This window comes from Arvicola amphibius, chromosome 6, assembly GCF_903992535.2.
Source record: "Arvicola amphibius chromosome 6, mArvAmp1.2, whole genome shotgun sequence".
Lineage (NCBI taxonomy): Eukaryota > Metazoa > Chordata > Mammalia > Rodentia > Cricetidae > Arvicola > Arvicola amphibius.
The window spans coordinates 120,663,640-120,680,631 of NC_052052.2; the positions used below are offsets into that span (position 1 = coordinate 120,663,640).

At 38.3% G+C, this 16,992-nt stretch overlaps 1 protein-coding gene across 1 annotated transcript in view; it reads left to right on the forward strand.

Moving 5' to 3' along the window:
• Positions 1-16,992, forward strand: part of Vps41 (VPS41 subunit of HOPS complex) — a 139,699-nt gene that overhangs the window by 31,326 nt on the left and 91,381 nt on the right. Inside the window, exon 4 of the mRNA XM_038333530.1 lies at positions 3,744-3,821. Coding sequence (XP_038189458.1) covers positions 3,744-3,821 — 78 coding nt within the window. The remainder of the gene's footprint in view (positions 1-3,743; positions 3,822-16,992) is intronic.

Sequence of the window (16,992 nt, forward strand, 5' to 3'; positions counted from 1 at the left end):
TCTGTGTCTGTTTTCTCATTCTTCCTTCCAGGTTTACCACACAACTCTTCCTATTTCTGTGGATCTTAGAGGTACTGCCACTTTAAACAGTCTTTACATTTAATTGCAATTGCTTATTTTTTACCTGTGTCTTCCTCAGTGCAGCAAAACCTTTATTGCATTTGCTCATTGTCTAAGTACATTATAGTTCTTTTTGTGTGCTTGTTGAATGAACATTTGAATGCATGAAATGAAGAGCCATGTTTGTCCCTTTGTTAACACCATACATAACCAGTTGGCCAGAGAACCTGGTAGTTGGGAAGGATTGTCAGTGCTGACATTTAGGACATAGACTCTCAGATGAGCCCCATATATATATTAAGAGGATTCTGATTGAGTTGATAGCACATCAGTGTTATTTGTGCTTTGTTTCTGCAGTTCTAGGAACTGAATTCAGGGCATAGCAGGCATATGCTTTGAATCCCAACTACCTCCTGGACCCTCCATTTCAGTATTTGTTTCTGTCCCTGATTGCACTCGGTACCTGTTTCTAATAAAGTCTCGTCAGTTTCTGGGACCTAACTCCTCATGTGTAACTGGAGGTTGTCCTGGTGTCAGTACTTTGAATATTATAAAGCACTCTGAGGAAGGGCTAAACAGACATGCATTGTTCATTTTTTTGGTGATTCTGTAGACCTGCTCACAAACCCATCTGTTTCACCCACATAGAGTTCAGTTGTGCACAGTGGAAGCACTGCACTTAGTGGGATAAGATGCCCACCTTTTATAAAGCAAAACAGTTTTCTTTAAATAAATGTTAGAGAGGACATTGAAGCTATATTTATGATTATACAGCCTAGATTTTGCATATTTTCAGGCTAAAGAAAAAAGCAAAATCTAATACCTAAGAAAACCAAGGAGTTAAAAAAAAGTGTTAGGTTTTGGAGAATTTAATAAAATTTGTTTTGATTATATTCACCCTGCTTCTCTTATTCTCCCCATCCCCAGATTCTCCCTTTCCCCATCCACCCAACTTTGTAGGTTTTTTTTTTTTTATGTCAACAACCAAATTGTACTGCCCAAATATTCTTGGGGGCGAGGCCGTCCACTGGAGCATGGTCAACTTACCAGGGGCTGCACTTTAGAGAAAACTGAGTTTCTCCCAGCAGCTAGCAGTTGCAATAGAGACCCCATGACTAGAGGTGGGATTGTGTGCCTAGCTCCTTTCTCCATAGTGGGTTTGGTCTGGCTTGGGCTTGCCTTGTAAGTGCTCTGAGTGCAGATGTGCAGGTGCCTCATTGTGTCCAGATGACAGTTTCCTTGTAGTCATTCACTACCTCTGGCTCTTAAACTCTTCCTCGACCACTTCTGCAGTGATTCATGAACCTTGGAAGGAGGGTGATATACATGTTTCTTGTAAGGTCAAGCGTTCTGTGCCATGACCAGGTTTTATTGCATTTATTTGTTTGCTTATTATCTGTGTAGGTGTGTGAGAGATGTTTATGTGTATATATAGGCATGATTGAGTCATGGTATATGTATAGAGGTCAGAGGACAGCTTGGAGGAGTTGGTTCTCTTCATACGCCATGCAGATCCTAGGGACTGAACTCATCTGTGTTAGCAGCAAGCACTTTGACCCTCTGAGCCCAGACACTCACGGTTTTTAATGGCTAGAAGGAAAATAAAATTTGAAGGATTTGTTCTTACATTCTGTCATATTGTGGACAATTTTGTATTTTGCATTTTTGCTGCATTTTTAGTCAAAAGCAGAGGATTATATGAATTAGCCATAATTTTGGTAATTAAATAAATATGATCAGCAAGTTAAATGTTATTTAGAAGGGCATTTAGTTGTTTTCCTCTAAGACACATTAGCATTCGTTTACTGTTCTAAATGGTTAAATATTTTTCTGAACAAAAGATAGCTCATCATACAAATATATATAAATTTTTTCATAAATGATCCAAATTTATCATACCTTTATATCAAAAATATAAAACCATAATTATATTTTACTATCTATCCTAAGTTGATAAAACAGATTTTATCAGAAAAATTTTCAGAAAAATAGCTAAGGAATTATATCTAACCTCTAAATATTTCCTAAAACAGAATGCAGTTATTTTTTAAAATGGTCTTTACAATAATGCACAGAGTGACACAATATTGCAGCAATTTGAAGATTCAAACTCCCTTAGTTTTCTAACAAACTATATGCAGAATTTATGAGGAGAATCAATACTGTGAAATACTTGGGGTGCAGTGAGCTTTTAAGACCCATTCTTTTACCGCAGAGAGCCGTCAAATGGCATATCGCTTGCCTTTGGTTAGCATTTTATGTGGCATCTCCTGTTCAGATACAGTCAGTGTCACTCCGAAGATTAAATGACAACTACTTGGGTCCTCTAGTTCTGATTAGAATGTTCTTGTGCTTTGGAGAAAGCATTCCTGCTTGGTTTAAATATTAGACTAATTTCGCACCAGGATCACCTCTTCTCCCTTTCTCCTGCAGCACCCGAGCCTCCTGCTTGCACCAGGCTTGCTGTCTGCCCCGGATGACTAATCGTCATGGCACCTGGTGCATTCAGGCAGTCCTGTGCAGCGGCATCGTCATCCCTAGTTATGTCTGCACACCTGATGTTTTATTAACCAGTATTGATTTTTTACCCAGGGGACTTTTTTCTTCCTGAAAAAAGGCAACCTTGCAGGAGTGAAAGGCATTGCAGGGGATGAATTTCTAATGAACCCTTTTCCCCCTTTTGTGGCTCCTCTTTAATGTAGCTTCGTATTTTAAGTGCCAGAATTGAAATTTCATTTTTAGCAATTCTATTTTGATAAATCCTTTCAAATCTTGACTTTCTGTAAGGTTATTTTTTAAAGATTGTGCTGCTTGACTGAGATGCTTACTAGTGCCTATGAATTTGAGCATTTCATTATAGGCTGCAATGAAGCATGCTCGCATGCAGTGAAATACAGGGGACTCTGGACTATTTGAGTAATGCTTAGAGAAATGAAAAGGAAGAAAAATCTCATGTCATATTTCAGGTAGTCCTTAAGTTTCTTCTGGCTTGTTTAGGATCAGTTCAGAGGAATAAAGAAACAGTGGGGTGTGTGAACCAGTCCGATATCATAAAATGAATATGTAGCTCAGCAGTTACTTAGTGACAGGAAAGGATTATTTTTGCATTGGAATATAAACATTTATGCTCAGTGTTATGTGGTACCATTTATAGAGATATCCTGAAGCTGTTGATACAAGAACATCTGAGGTTTTTCACACTTCAATATGGCATGGAATTTTCCATTCAGAAACAATACTTTATTGTTCTTAAGCATTTTCCCCTCATTGGGCTGAAACAACGGGCCTATATTTCCACATTTAACTTAAATTAGGGAATTTCTTAATCATTTCCCCTGACTTTGGGTTCAGCTGCAGCCTTTACTGTTTGAGCCTTTACTGCTGCATTTTTAATTTACTGCCCCAGTCCATGAGGCACTGTGTACGGAGTGCATACACGCCATTAGTTGTCAGTAGATGAGGGTCCTCATGCGTCATCCTGACAGCTGGCTTGCACGGTCTTGGTAAATAGGCCTGGTTCTGTCATTTCCCTCAAGCTGGAGGCATGCTTTTCTTAAGGAATGCATATCTTCCAAGATATTGCAGATGATTGTGTATTAAATGTTTCACTTTGAAAAGGTTTTTATTAAATGTTTAGTAATACACTGCTTATTTATTAATTGTCCTCTCTGCTTTTCTTACAGTTTTTGGCACTGGGCACACATTATGGCAAGGTTTATTTACTTGATGTCCAGGGAAACATCACTCAGAAGTTTGATGTAGTAAGTATGTAGTATAAAATAGTGTACATGTTAAGTGTCATGCTAAAAATTTGTGATTGTAACAGCTCAATAGCATAAGAAGGTGTTAATTAAATTAGAGTTCTAAGAGTCAGGCTAAAATTTTTAGTATATTCCTTAAGTTTTAAAGATGAACTAGAGAAAGGAATAGCTGTAGATACAAGTGTGTGTGTGTATATATATATTTATATATATATACATATTAGTTTGACTGATGTGTTTATACTTACATATTATTTGTATAAATTCATTATTATAGATATTCACTTGACTTTGAATGTAATATTAAGATAGTACGTATGTGCACATATATTTAATTAGCAGTGTGGAATGTCTAGCTTAGTGGTTCAAATCCTATGACCTTTTAATACAGTACCTCATGTTGTGGTGACCCCCAACCATAACATTATTTTGTTGCTACTTCATAACTGTAATTTTGCTACCATTATGAATTGTAATATAAATATCTGTTATTCGGTATATCCTATATTAGACTCCCAAAAGGGTTGCGACCCACAGGTTGAGAACTACTGTTTTAGATGAACTGTCATTAAAACATTATTAGTGAATAATGCTAACTTACATGCCTGGGAGTTAGTGAGAACTTTATGTGTGAATCTCTCTTTGATGTCTGAACTGTCTTGCCCTCTCATTGAGTTGCCAAATGTGATTGAAGCTTGACTGACTGCTGGTGGATTAGTTTATCTCTTTTGGTATATACAGTTCAGATATTTTATATGAATGCTTTTAGGCTTACTTGATTGTGACTTTGGTATTCAGGATGAAGTAAATGTTACATTTGAAGTTTGAGTTTTCTGTTTAATGCCCACCTTAAAGGTATTGGTAACTTCTGTTTTTTTGTGACTATAAAAATGTGGAATGAAAAGATGATTATTTTGCTTGGGGCAGATGTTAAGTTTTTTTAAGATTTATTTTTGTGTATGAGTATTTTATTTGCATGCATTTATGTCTATCACCTGTGTCCCTGGTACCTGAGGAAGTCAGAAGAGGGACTTGGATCCCTGGAACTAGAGTAATAGAATATTGTGAGCCACCATGTGCTTGCTTAAAACTGAACCCAGGTGCTCTGCAAAAGCTCCAAGTGCTCTTAACTGCTGCGCCATCTGTTTCTCTAGTGGGGTAGGGGAGGCATGACAGATTTTAAATACCAATAACAAAGCATTCAGTGCTTGTTGTGACCTATTCTAGGACACTGCATGAGGCACACGGGAGGAAAGGAATGTAGCATCCAGGAAGGTAAATGTGCCCTCATGCTGCACCGCACCATCAGGGCAACTGTAGGTTTTGTTTTTTTTTAATTTTTTTTTTACTTTTTTTATTTTTTCCTCTCTTAATCGTCCTATTTTGGCAAGAGGAATATATTCTTTACTCCCTTTATTCCCTCATCTGTTACTTCAGACTCTTCCTGTACATCTTGGTGATCTAAGCCTTTGGGCTTTCCACTGTGATCTGTTAACACACAAGAGGGGAGAAGTGGGGGTGGTGGAGCATTACACATGACTTCCCAACTTTAAAACAAAGTTTACAGTCTCATAAGTCTTTGTTTGTTTGTTTGTTGTTTTGTTTTTCGAGACAGGGTTTCTCTGTAGATTTTGGGACCTGTCCTGGAACTTGGCTTTGTAGACCAGGCTGGCCTCAAACTCATACAGATCTGCCTGCCTCTGTCTCCTGTGTGCTGGGATTAAAGGTGTGCGCCACCACCACCTGGCTCTTAAGTCTTTAATATGCATTGTTTAGAACGTGTGTGTTTGCCCATGAGGTTTATAGTCATATAATTTCGTTGCCAAGAAGCAGTCTTTGTGTGTGCTGAGCCTGTGCCTCGGTTCCATCTTCTGTGAGTCAGCGCCATGTAAGCTATGTCCTCCAGCGATTGAGGTTTAGCTTGTAGTGATCGTGCCCATGAGATCGATGCCATGCGATTGGTGTTCAGCTTGTAGTGATCTCACCCATAAGATTGTTTCAGCTTTTGCTTTTGGGCCCTGTCTGACGCCTTTGAAAACTAAACTTATGTCGTGCTTGTTGTTTTGTTTCTTTTTTGTTTTTTTTTCCCCTTTCATTGGTAGATGAAGATGATGATTTGATGAGATTTTTCTTTATTTGTTTATTCTTTCCAAGAAATTTGATAATCTGCCCTGGAAGAGTTACTTATGTAAGCACATGGCTTCTTGATAGTTCTCATCAGATTAGAATTTTAAGTCTCAAATATCAGGTGGTCATTATCTTTTGAAAGAATTGCTATCTCAGTTTCAAATCTGTCATGAGATTTTTATTTCCTTCTTCCTCTGTTTCTAATGTGGTTGATTTGTAAGGCTCAGTGTGCCTCTTTTTTTAAACGCTATCCGTCGATTTTGAAACCATTGTTAGCACCTGAATTTCTTCAAACATAGTAGTTGCCAAATTTTACGTTGTTCTGTATTGTTTTCTTTCTATTTATTTATTTGACAGAATTTCACTCTGTGACCGTCAACCCCAATTCTGTGAACTTTCATGAATCAGAGGAAGACTTGGGGAAGGGCTCTAGCTCCTTCCAGAGTGCTGGGGTTGTAGATAGCAGTCCAGCCTCTGGCCATGGTTGCCATAGTTATTCTACAACTTTTCTCTACATTAGGAAGATAAAAAGAGAAAATCAAAGATTTTTAAGATATTAATAAGTATCTTTGTCTTGATTTTTATCTGCATGTAAAAAATAATGTAGACAATTTAAGATCAGACGAAATAATAATTCATTATATTACTTGTATAATCTTTTTTACTTTCCTCAAGAAATGCATTTTCAACCCATTCATTGCATTGGTACTTTAGATTCCAATAGCAGAATAACGAAGCAGTGGTGTTGACCTTGTTGGCAGAGGACGGAAGACACACTTTACAAATGTGTTTAAGGTGATTCAGATATTTGAGCTAGATAGTGCCATTATGCCAGACGCTAACTTCCTCTTACCTATGTAATATAAGAGAAGAAAACTGAACAACTCATTGAAAAAGTAATATTGCTTTTGCTATTAATATCTCAAGAGGAATAATGTTGTTGATAGAATCTACTACAGCTGAACAAGGATGACTGATAACCCGCTTTGAAGAAGTTCATTTCAAAGAAAAAACTTGTAGTACATATGTCCATAAAACTATGTCAGCAATGGCTTAATCCATAATAGCCTCCAAATGGAAGCAACCCAAATGCCCACTTGTAGTAGAAATGGAAATGTACATTGTGCTGTGTTCTGAGCAACAAAATGAACAGATGCTAGTACATGCATACAGTGGCCAATGAAGCCAGATAACCACTGTTTCTTCTGAATTCCTATTTGGAATATTTGATTATAAAATGAGTTATACTTTCCTCATTTTCCTGTAACACATTCATTTTAAATTTGCCATCAAAGTACTTATTTTAAACAGTGATCACATTGTGTCATTTCTGTGTTGAACATTTTAGAGTATTATGTCACATCAGATAAGTTTTTTTTTAAATGTTAGTAAAAATGCAAAGACTCCATTAGTCAAACCAAACTTCTGTTATTTACTAAATTTTCGTGTTTATTTTTTTACTAGGAGTAGAAAGTGACAAGGTTCTAGTGTGATGTGTCATTGGAGATGTTAGCTTAATACTGTAGAAAAATGTGATTACTCAAGAAAAGGGTAAAAAAGTAAACAAGAGCTTTAGGCATTTTGTTTGTTAAGATTGACAACATTTTTAATAAGGTAAGGATTTTCCTTGAATTCCGGGTAATCTGTTGTATTTCTAATTTCTTTTCATTTGGGGGTAAATTAATAGCTTCTGGTTCACAGTTGCCAATCATTGGAATCACTCATGTTCATACACTAATAAAAAAAATCTTCAAAACTTAACAAGTTTGAAAAGTTTTAAAAGTTTGCTTAACAAGTTTTGTTCATTTGTTAAGCAGAGTTTCCCTGTGTATCCCTGTCTGTCCTGGAACTCGCTCTGTAGACCAGGCTGGCCTTGAACTCAGAGACCCATCCGCCTCTGGCCTCTGCCTGCCGTGTGCTGGGGTTAATGGTGTACCACCATCTGGCTGAAAATATTTTTATTTTCAAGAAAATGGAATGGAAATAATCATATTAAGTGAAATAACTCAAACTCAGAAAATCAAATATTGCATATTTTATCATATTGAAGTAGATTTAAAGAAAAAACACAGAATTGGGAGACATAAGGGTTATATTTGGGAACAGGAAAGTGACCAATAGGAAAGGGTAGAGGAACAAGAGAAGGAACAGTGGGGTGATTATGTGCAAAGTACATGATAGACATGTCACAATGAAACCCTACATTTTACATTCTAGAAAATACATGCTAAGTCTCTTTTTATTAAAAAAAGTACTTTTGAGATTATAATTTAATTATTACACCATTTTTTCCTTTCATTTCCTCCCCCAAACTACCTTTCATGTACCCCATCCCCTTCTCTCATTTAAATTCATGGCTTCTTTTTTTCCAAAATTGTTGTATCATGTGTGTGTGTGTGTGTGTGTGTGTGTGTGTGTAATATGTATATTCCTAAATACCTAAATACAATCTTTTCAGTCCACATAATGCTATTTTTTCCTATAATGTTATTTGTGTGTACATGTTTTCCATTTCCTGTTGGATAACCAATTGTGTGCTCTTCTGCTCTCAGCTTTCCTGATGACCTGTAGTTCTTTATCTAGGGTTGAGCCCTGTGTGGTTCCCTCCCCCCATAGTATCATGTCTGATGGTGTCATCCTTGTTCATCTTGTGTTTGGGCAGCCATGTTGGTGAGATTTTATGAGTGTACTTTCTCTCAAGATCCATAGAACATCTAGCAACCACAGTACCAGGCGGGAGAAGCCTTCATATAAACTGGTCAGGGTTGTTCAAGAGACTCTCAAACCATTATTGGCTATTGTTATTGCCCTTGGTTGTTTTGCAGGATGGGAAGGTAAGCCCTAGTTGCTGAAGACACCATGATCTTCAGGCACGAGTCTCAGAGGTTGCCAAGCTGGAATGGTCCTGAAAGCCTCCTCCATGAGGATTAGATTTTATGGTACCAGAAGGTATTATGCAAGCTTCAAAGGAAGGAAGCAACCAACAGTCCTATCTAGCTATCGCACTTTAACGACAGCAGCAACCAACATGGAATGATAAGCCTATCAGTGGCACCTATATTCTGGCAGTAACCAACAGCTCTCTCTCTCTCTCTCTAATTGAAATTATGAGCCACTGAACAAGAGGAAAGTCATACTTGGTACTGGAAACCTGGCCAACTACTTAGGGCTAATGAAGTTGTGGATCTTGGAGGAGAACCTACAACTACCATTTTATTAAAGCAATCTAATTTGTAACTACATTCTGTCCTTATACCCACAAATAAGTGTAGTCCTCAACCTCGTTCAGAAAACTTCTCTTTGCAATAGATAGAGACATTTACAGAAAGTCACCATTCATGAAATGTAGAATTGTGGATCCCAGTCCCATTTGTTATATCCACAACACAACTCCTGCACCTGAGGCTCAAGATTCATTGTGGAAGATGGAACACAAGCATTCTAAGAACTAGAAGAACAGGAAATTCCCTTTGAGATGTATTGCCAGGAAATGTCAAAAAACCAAAACAACAACAACAACAATAACAACAACAAAAAACCCTGCCATTTCTTTCCCATTCTTGCTCCTGATGTGAAGAGATGGTATAGCAAATTCATCTGAATTGAAACATTCTCTCTAGAAGTGAGGGAGAGGTTCATAGACTCAGAAAGCTAAAGAAACAAGGCCCATGAAACTTATGAATGGCAAGATTTATACGCCCCTCCCTACAATTTTTTTTTTTTAAAAAGTACTAACATTTGCTGGGGAAGATTGAGTCTCCCCTCTCAGGAATCTTTTGCTAATTGCCTCCATATAGTTCTTTACACTCCCTAGGCATATCTGGGATGAGGGTATCTCAATTGAAGAATTACTTCCTTCAGAATGGCCTGTAGGCAAGTCTTTGGGGGATGCTTTCTTGATTACTGATTATGTGGGAGGGCTCACCTCTCTGTGGATGGGGCCACTCCTGGGCAGGTGGTCCTGGGTTGTTAAGAAACCAGGTCGAGCAAGCCATGGGAAGCAAGCTCATGAGCAGTGTCTTTCTATGACTTCTGCTGTCCTCCCTTGAGTTTCTGAACTGACTTCTCTCAATAATGATGATAGTATGGACGTGTAAGATAATATAAATCCTTTCTTTCCCACATTGGTTTTGGTCACAGCAATAGAAAACAATCTAGGACACTAGTTAAAATAATTGTTTTTGAGAAGTTCACATATGAATATTATATTTATATCATTTCTCTTCCCTCCTCCCTTCAATTCCTCCTGTCTCCACACCACACTCCCTTTCAAATTCAAGGCTTCCTTTTCCTTAGTTGTTTTTGCTACACATGTGCACATGCACAAAAATACCACCCGAAGAATACTATTAGTGCTGCTTTTATGTATATGTTTTCAGGGCTAAAATTTTAATACATACACAGACTTCTTTTGGTTGCTATGGGAATTCATAAACCTTTTGAGTTTGGGTGTGGAGGAGACTTTCAAAGATCATTCAAAGCATAGAAGATGCAGGTAAGGAAGCCAGGAGCAAATGGACTCACGCTGTTCTAGTATGAGCTCTTTGCCCTTTGCTCTTCAGGTGTCCTTACATGTCTAGTATAGGTCTCATCCTTTAACTAAATTTCAAAGGGTATTTTTGTTATTAGTTCCTTCTGTGAAAGATTTCCTGTCTGTCCCTGCACTTGGTATTTGGCCTTCATTGGACTGGAATGCACTTTTGACCTTGGATTGTCTTCTTTGGGGTAGAATTATCTCTAATCCAAAGGAGCTCTTCTTTCCTTCTATTGATACGTAAATGATGTGAGGAAGATGTGTATATTCCAGCAAATATAACTCTGTCTTCTCTCTCCTCTGCCAACACAACCCTAAAAGTTTCCTCTTTCTTTCAGGTTTCCTAAATTGCATTTTTTATATTCATTCAAAATTCTTTGTTTACATGACTTAATTGCCTTCTCTGTGTTACATTTGGTACATACGTTTACATTTTTTACACAAATTGTTTTTGTATCCTTTCAAGAGCTTAGCATATAGGTTTCATGACGGTGAGGAAGACAGTGAAAGTTCTCTGAGTTAATATGCTATATGACAGTGTTTCAGTGGTGGCTGGTGTATATACTCCAGCCATCCTGTAAGGTTAGATGCTGGAAGTTTTAGTAGCTAGGGTGCTTCATAAGCACACTCTAAAAATGGTACAATCATGACCTTGCCTAGCAGCACTTCTCATAATGTTTCATAATACTTTAGTTCAAATTTGAAAAATTCCATAGATCAGGACAGTTTTCCAGATAATTAGGACTTTATAGCTTTCTTCTCACATTGGAATAACTATGCATGCTTACATTTGTGATTCCCCAGCTGTGTTTTTGCTTACTTGTCATGTGACATGTGTGATATCCTTAGTCAAAGAAACCATGCTTTACACTGTAGGACCACTTGTGCCTGGTACCTATCCTGAAGCAGATGTTGACTGTAGTATGCTATTTTTGCTGTGGCATCATTAATTAGGAAGCAGGGTTTGTATTTGTTGATGTGATCAGAATGATGCATTGTTGGCCCAAATGTGCCAGCACCTATAATTCTTATGTAAGACTGATTGACAGGTCTCAGACTCTCATGCGCTTAGAGAACCTGTTTTCTATATTTGAGCACAGTGTTTTCAGTGATAAGAGATGTGTCAAATGTTGCGATTTACTTAAATGGAAAACATTCGAACTTTTGATAAATGATGCTGAGGAAACTCACATTTCCAATTTTCTGCATTAAATATAATCTTAAGTTTGTGGATTAGGCGCGGGTACCTTGATAACTTTGTGGCGCCCGTGCATCTAACTGAGTAAGAAAATTCATTTGGCATCTAGGCTGCTTGCCTAATTTAGAGTCAAGTGTAGAGTGAGGGATGCTGGAATATCTGACCCTTTTGTGGTCAGTGTGTTTGGGTAGATATCACTTCAGCAGCTAGATTTTAATAGTTCTTCACAGAAGGAAATACGCTGGAACGTTGCCTGTTTCTAAGTCGAGGTTGAAGTAATTTTAACTTCCCAAAACGTGACGGTGCTGTGGGATGGGCAGTAGCCTGGAGCTTAGCTGCTGAAACCTGGGGATTGTTTACTTCTGCAGACAGAGCACTGTCAGCCTGGTTCTTTCTTTGGGGCTCAGTCATTTATTTCAAAGAAAGAGTGAGAGAAAGATCATGAGCAAGGTGAGACTCAGGAGCAGCAATCACATTTGCAAGAGGGAGACTGAGAACCCATGGAAGCTGGAATGGGGAGATTTGAGCTTTGGGTGCCTGGGTTTCGGGTTGTCACAGTTGAGCTAGACAGGGTGATAGATTCTTCTGCGAAACAGGGAATCACCAGGCTAAGGACTGGTTATCAGGTGTTCATATAAGCATTTGTGTATCCTTTGGCATCTTGAGAACAGAAGAGTGGGCTGCGGAGGATAGGTATGTGATAGTGACAGAGACTTTTGGCAGGGCTAGCCAGTAGACATCAAGAAGAGAGTGCTAGGATTCAAGAGGTTGTCTCTGCAAGGCCTTGAAGTTGAGACAGTTGGGGAATGAAGTAAAACCAGGAGAGTAATGGTAGATTAGATGTCATAAACAGAAGGCAGGGCCTTTGTGTATGGATCAGGTCTGCTTAGATAGTTAAACAGAGTTTTTACCTTGATTTTGTTTTATTTAGAATAGACTTTTTAATATCTTGGAACCCTGACAGTGTCTCAAAATAGTTGTATATAGTTCCTTCTTAATCTGTTTTTCTGATTGAATAGATTTCTTTTTGTAGCACCCTCCTCCTTTTTGGAAATTATTTATTTGGCAATAATTCCCAATTATCTTTTATCTAATTGACTTGTATATTAACTAGAACAGTAAACACTTGAAGAATGTTTTCCTCCATCTGTCCATATGAAAGCACTCTCTTCTTGATGTCTACTGGCTAGCCCTGCCAAAAGTCTCTGTCACTATCACATACCTATCCTCCACAGCCCACTCTTCTGTTCTCAGGATAACATTCTCATCATTTGATGTTTTATTTCATACTAATAAGATGGTATCATAACTTCTAGGAACACTATTAATCTTAACTCTTTAGCTTTTTGTTTCATTGAAAGGAACAAAAACAACACATTAAAGCTTAGTAAAATCAGATAACCCATGTAATTAAAATAACTACTGAAATGGCTACAGTTACAAAGAGTAGCCATGTCAAGTGTAGAGGATGTGGAAGAGCTGACCCTTCTGCCTTCCCCTCTGCTCCTCTCCTCTTCTCTTCCCTTGTAGTGTTGGGGATCAAACACAGGGCCTTATGTTTTCTGGGAAGGCACTCTGATTGTAAGCTATATCTCCAGATAGATATGGAACTCGATGGCACTGATGCAAACATAACAGGCAGTGGGAAAGTTTTTAGGAAATTAGATCCAAAGCCCTGTATGCCCAGGCTTTCTAGACATGGAGCTGAAAACAAGTGTGCAGAGAGACGTGTCAATAATCATGAGGATAATTTTATAATACATTCCAGCTTTAGACATCCTTTGTTGTCTGTCTACAGGTGAATGGGTAAACGAAGTTCATTCATATAATTGATTGCATTTTAAAGAAATGCACCCAGAAAAAAAGTGGATCCATTTGTTGTTATTTGAAGTTGTCAGTGTTCTGCACACATTTCGAATGATGCTGAACCTAGGGTACAACTTTAATAAATATCCTTGTGTGGGTAGTGGTCTTTTGAATATGTTCTGTATGGTGAGAGGATCAGGCCAGATGTAACAGGTTTCTGTTACAAGTATCTGTGTTTTCTTACAATTAGGTATGCCATGTTATACCCGCCAGTGTAGTTTAGCAATGTGTTTGTGTTGTTACTTCTGGTCACCAGCATAGGCCATTTTAACGCAAAACCTCATTGCCATTTAGATTTCTAGAAAATGGCAAATATGTAGATTTAGTCTCTATTTTTCTGTTTACTAATGAGGCTGTTTACTCTTGGGAGTGGTGCATGTATTTTGTTAGTATATATGTAAAGTTCTAAGTTGATTTACACTTAAAAAGTTGATTGTTTTCAGGTATAAAACAAAGAAAGCATCAAGAAAGCAGCTCTTGATTAGGTTGGGTCACACAATGACTCAGAATCAGATCTGTTACTGGAAAGTCAAATTTAATGGTTTTCAACAGTAAATTGGGGATATGTCTACTTTTATATTATCTTGGTATTTTAAATATGAGCTTTATTGGTTTGATTGACATATGCTTTGATTCTTACATTTTAAAAAAGATATACTATGTTTGTGCCATGTTTAACATACATATTATTCTGTAAAATTGTTACCCGTATTATGACTTGAGAAATGGTTTAGTGGTTAAAAGCACTTGCTGCTCATTAGAGGAAATACATTAGGTTCCCAGCAATCACATGGGAAGTTCAGAACCACCTACCTGTAACTCCAGCTCCCTCTTTTGGCCTTTGCAGGCATCTCCCTGTACATACTGGCACACAGACACACAAATAAAAAATAGTAAATCTTTAACAGAGTGGCATGTATCTTCTAGTATGTGGTTCATGTTTAAATTTCTCAATTATTGCTGTTTCAGTTCATATTTTTTTAATGGAGTAAATATGTATTAGTTTTTCCATAGTTTTTGTGTGTGATTTTCTTCATCTTCAAACTGTTCCACAATCGTATCTCAGCTTTATATAACAGTTTGGGGATCATTTGAGCTAATGCTTGTGAAATACTGGTTAAATGATAGATGTGAGGAGGTGACTTAACTGTAGGCATTTTATACTTCCTGAAGAATATATGTTAGTTTATTCATGTAGTTGGACTTAATCATGTTATTGTACATGAGACTGAGAAAAAGGGAAGGAAAAAGGACAAGGAAAAGGAAAAGAGGCCTCTGTAGTGCCCATACTGACATCAACTCTATTAGCTGCTCCATTAGGTCCTTTATTTGGGAGGGGCCGATTTTTCTTATGTGGTGCAAATAGAGATTCATAGTTAGAGCTGTGAGCTCTGTCCAGGGAGGTCTGGTGAGGTGACTGAGGATGTTTCTTTCTAATGCAGAGAGGCTGCAGCTTCGTTTCTAGTGTACCTTTTCCTGTTGAGATCGTCATCCACTTGGGAAATGACCTGCTGGGAGTCTGCCTTTGTACTGAGTGGTATAGAAATAGGTTTTGTGGGGAAAGTCCAGCTGAGCTTGTGAATCGTGAGGTGCTATTTCTTTATCAGATATTGGAAAAGTAAATTAGGCAATGTTCACTTAGGTTAATGATTGGTTATCATTTTGTTTATCATTTTTAGTTAAGTGGTTTGTTTTTTTACCGACTCTTAAATAGAAGGGTTTAACCTCTTGAATGTTTGGCATTTAGCATTGCCACTGCAGAGTTGAAAATGAATATGAGAGCCAGGAGAACACCTTTATTGATAGTGGATTTTCCCTTTGTCGGTGATAGTATCATTGGTTTGTTAGTGGGGGAAGAAAACAGGAATGTCCGTGGGCCCTTAAGATGCTCATGCCATTGTAAAGTGGGTCATGGACAGGCATCTGGGCATCGTTTGGCACTTGTGTGTATTTGGGGCTGGCAGGGTCTCATGCACATTATGCCAGCTTTGAACTTTGTTTGTAGTCAAAGATGTCTTTGAACTTGTTTGCTCTTCTTGAGCCAATGTATAGCAGGGACTTAGAATAGCAGTGCAAGGGTGGCGAAAAGGACCTGTTTTAAAGGACAGTAGCATGTTCTTTATCCCTCCATATTCATACAGGTCAAGGGTGGCAACTCGTTTCTATTGCCATACTCTTATTAAAACACATGACTCCACTGAATTGTTCTTAGAAAAGAGGAAAGCTGTGGATGGGGCTGTAGTGTTACCCATTGTATAGATTAGCTGTCAGGGGAACATGGTCAGCTCCACAACACTATGTCCACCTCTCTCTATACGCATCTGGACATTAAAACTAACTTCTGTTTCTTTTCTTTTTTCTTTTTGGTTTTTTGAGACAGAATTTCTCTTTGTTGGCCCTGACTGTCCTGGAACCTGCCCTATACCCAGGCTGGCTTTGAACTCATAGAGATCCGCCTGCTTCTGCCTTCCAGGTGTTGGGATTAAAGGCACGCACCACCACCACCCAGCCAATTTCTGTTTATTTCTATGCAAACTTATTGTTTAAAGTAACACAGATCATCTGGATTGTGTGGTGTATGCAGATGTTACCACTGCAGGTTCCTGTTGGAGTTGAAGGAATGGCACCATGCTTTCTGCTCTGAATTCTGGTGTCATAGGCCAGCAGCACTGTTGTCAAAAAAGGGCCCGCTAAAGGCCTTTTAATAAGACAGCAAATGTTCTTTTCCCCTGGGATCTAGTGGGCCTATAAGGTAAAGTCTCTTTTTCTCTCTTTTTATATAATTGCTGAAGAAGATGAAAAAAAAAATCTCCTTTTGCCTAATTGCAAAGAGTATTCTTTTTTCTGCTGCTGGTTAGCATCATCAGAAGGCTTCGTTCTTTTCTACGCCTCAGTGTTTACTTCTGTCTCTGACATTTATCCCTGTCCTTTGCCCCATTGTTCTCTGTCCATTCTCTGAGGCTTCCTTTATCTTGTTCTCTCCTTCACTAGTTCTTCAGATTGCCACCAGCCTTGTTCAGACCTTTATTGAATCTCACATGGTTATTGCAGTAAAGCCCAACTGATCTCCTTGTCTCATGTCTCTGCAAATCCATCCTTCACACAGCTGCCCAAGTAATCTTCCCAGAGTGACGCTGGACTTTCATTACAGCAAGCAAGTGGCTCCCAGATTCAGTGGAATCCAGCTGCCCTTCTGGATAGCACGCAGGACTTGCAGTTGGCCTCACAGTGTTCTCCTGAATTGTAGTCCATACAATAGCTGTGCTTGCCTATTGTTGCTCATGGATATGGTGACCCATTGTCTCTGTGACATTGCCTTTAATGTTTACAGGCAGAAGAATATGTATTTGATAGTCATTTAATAATTACTTCTTGTTTCTTGTGTAAACATTCTCAAAATTTGCCAGCAAAGTGATGACAGGTATTCATAGTGCAGTCCCCACTCC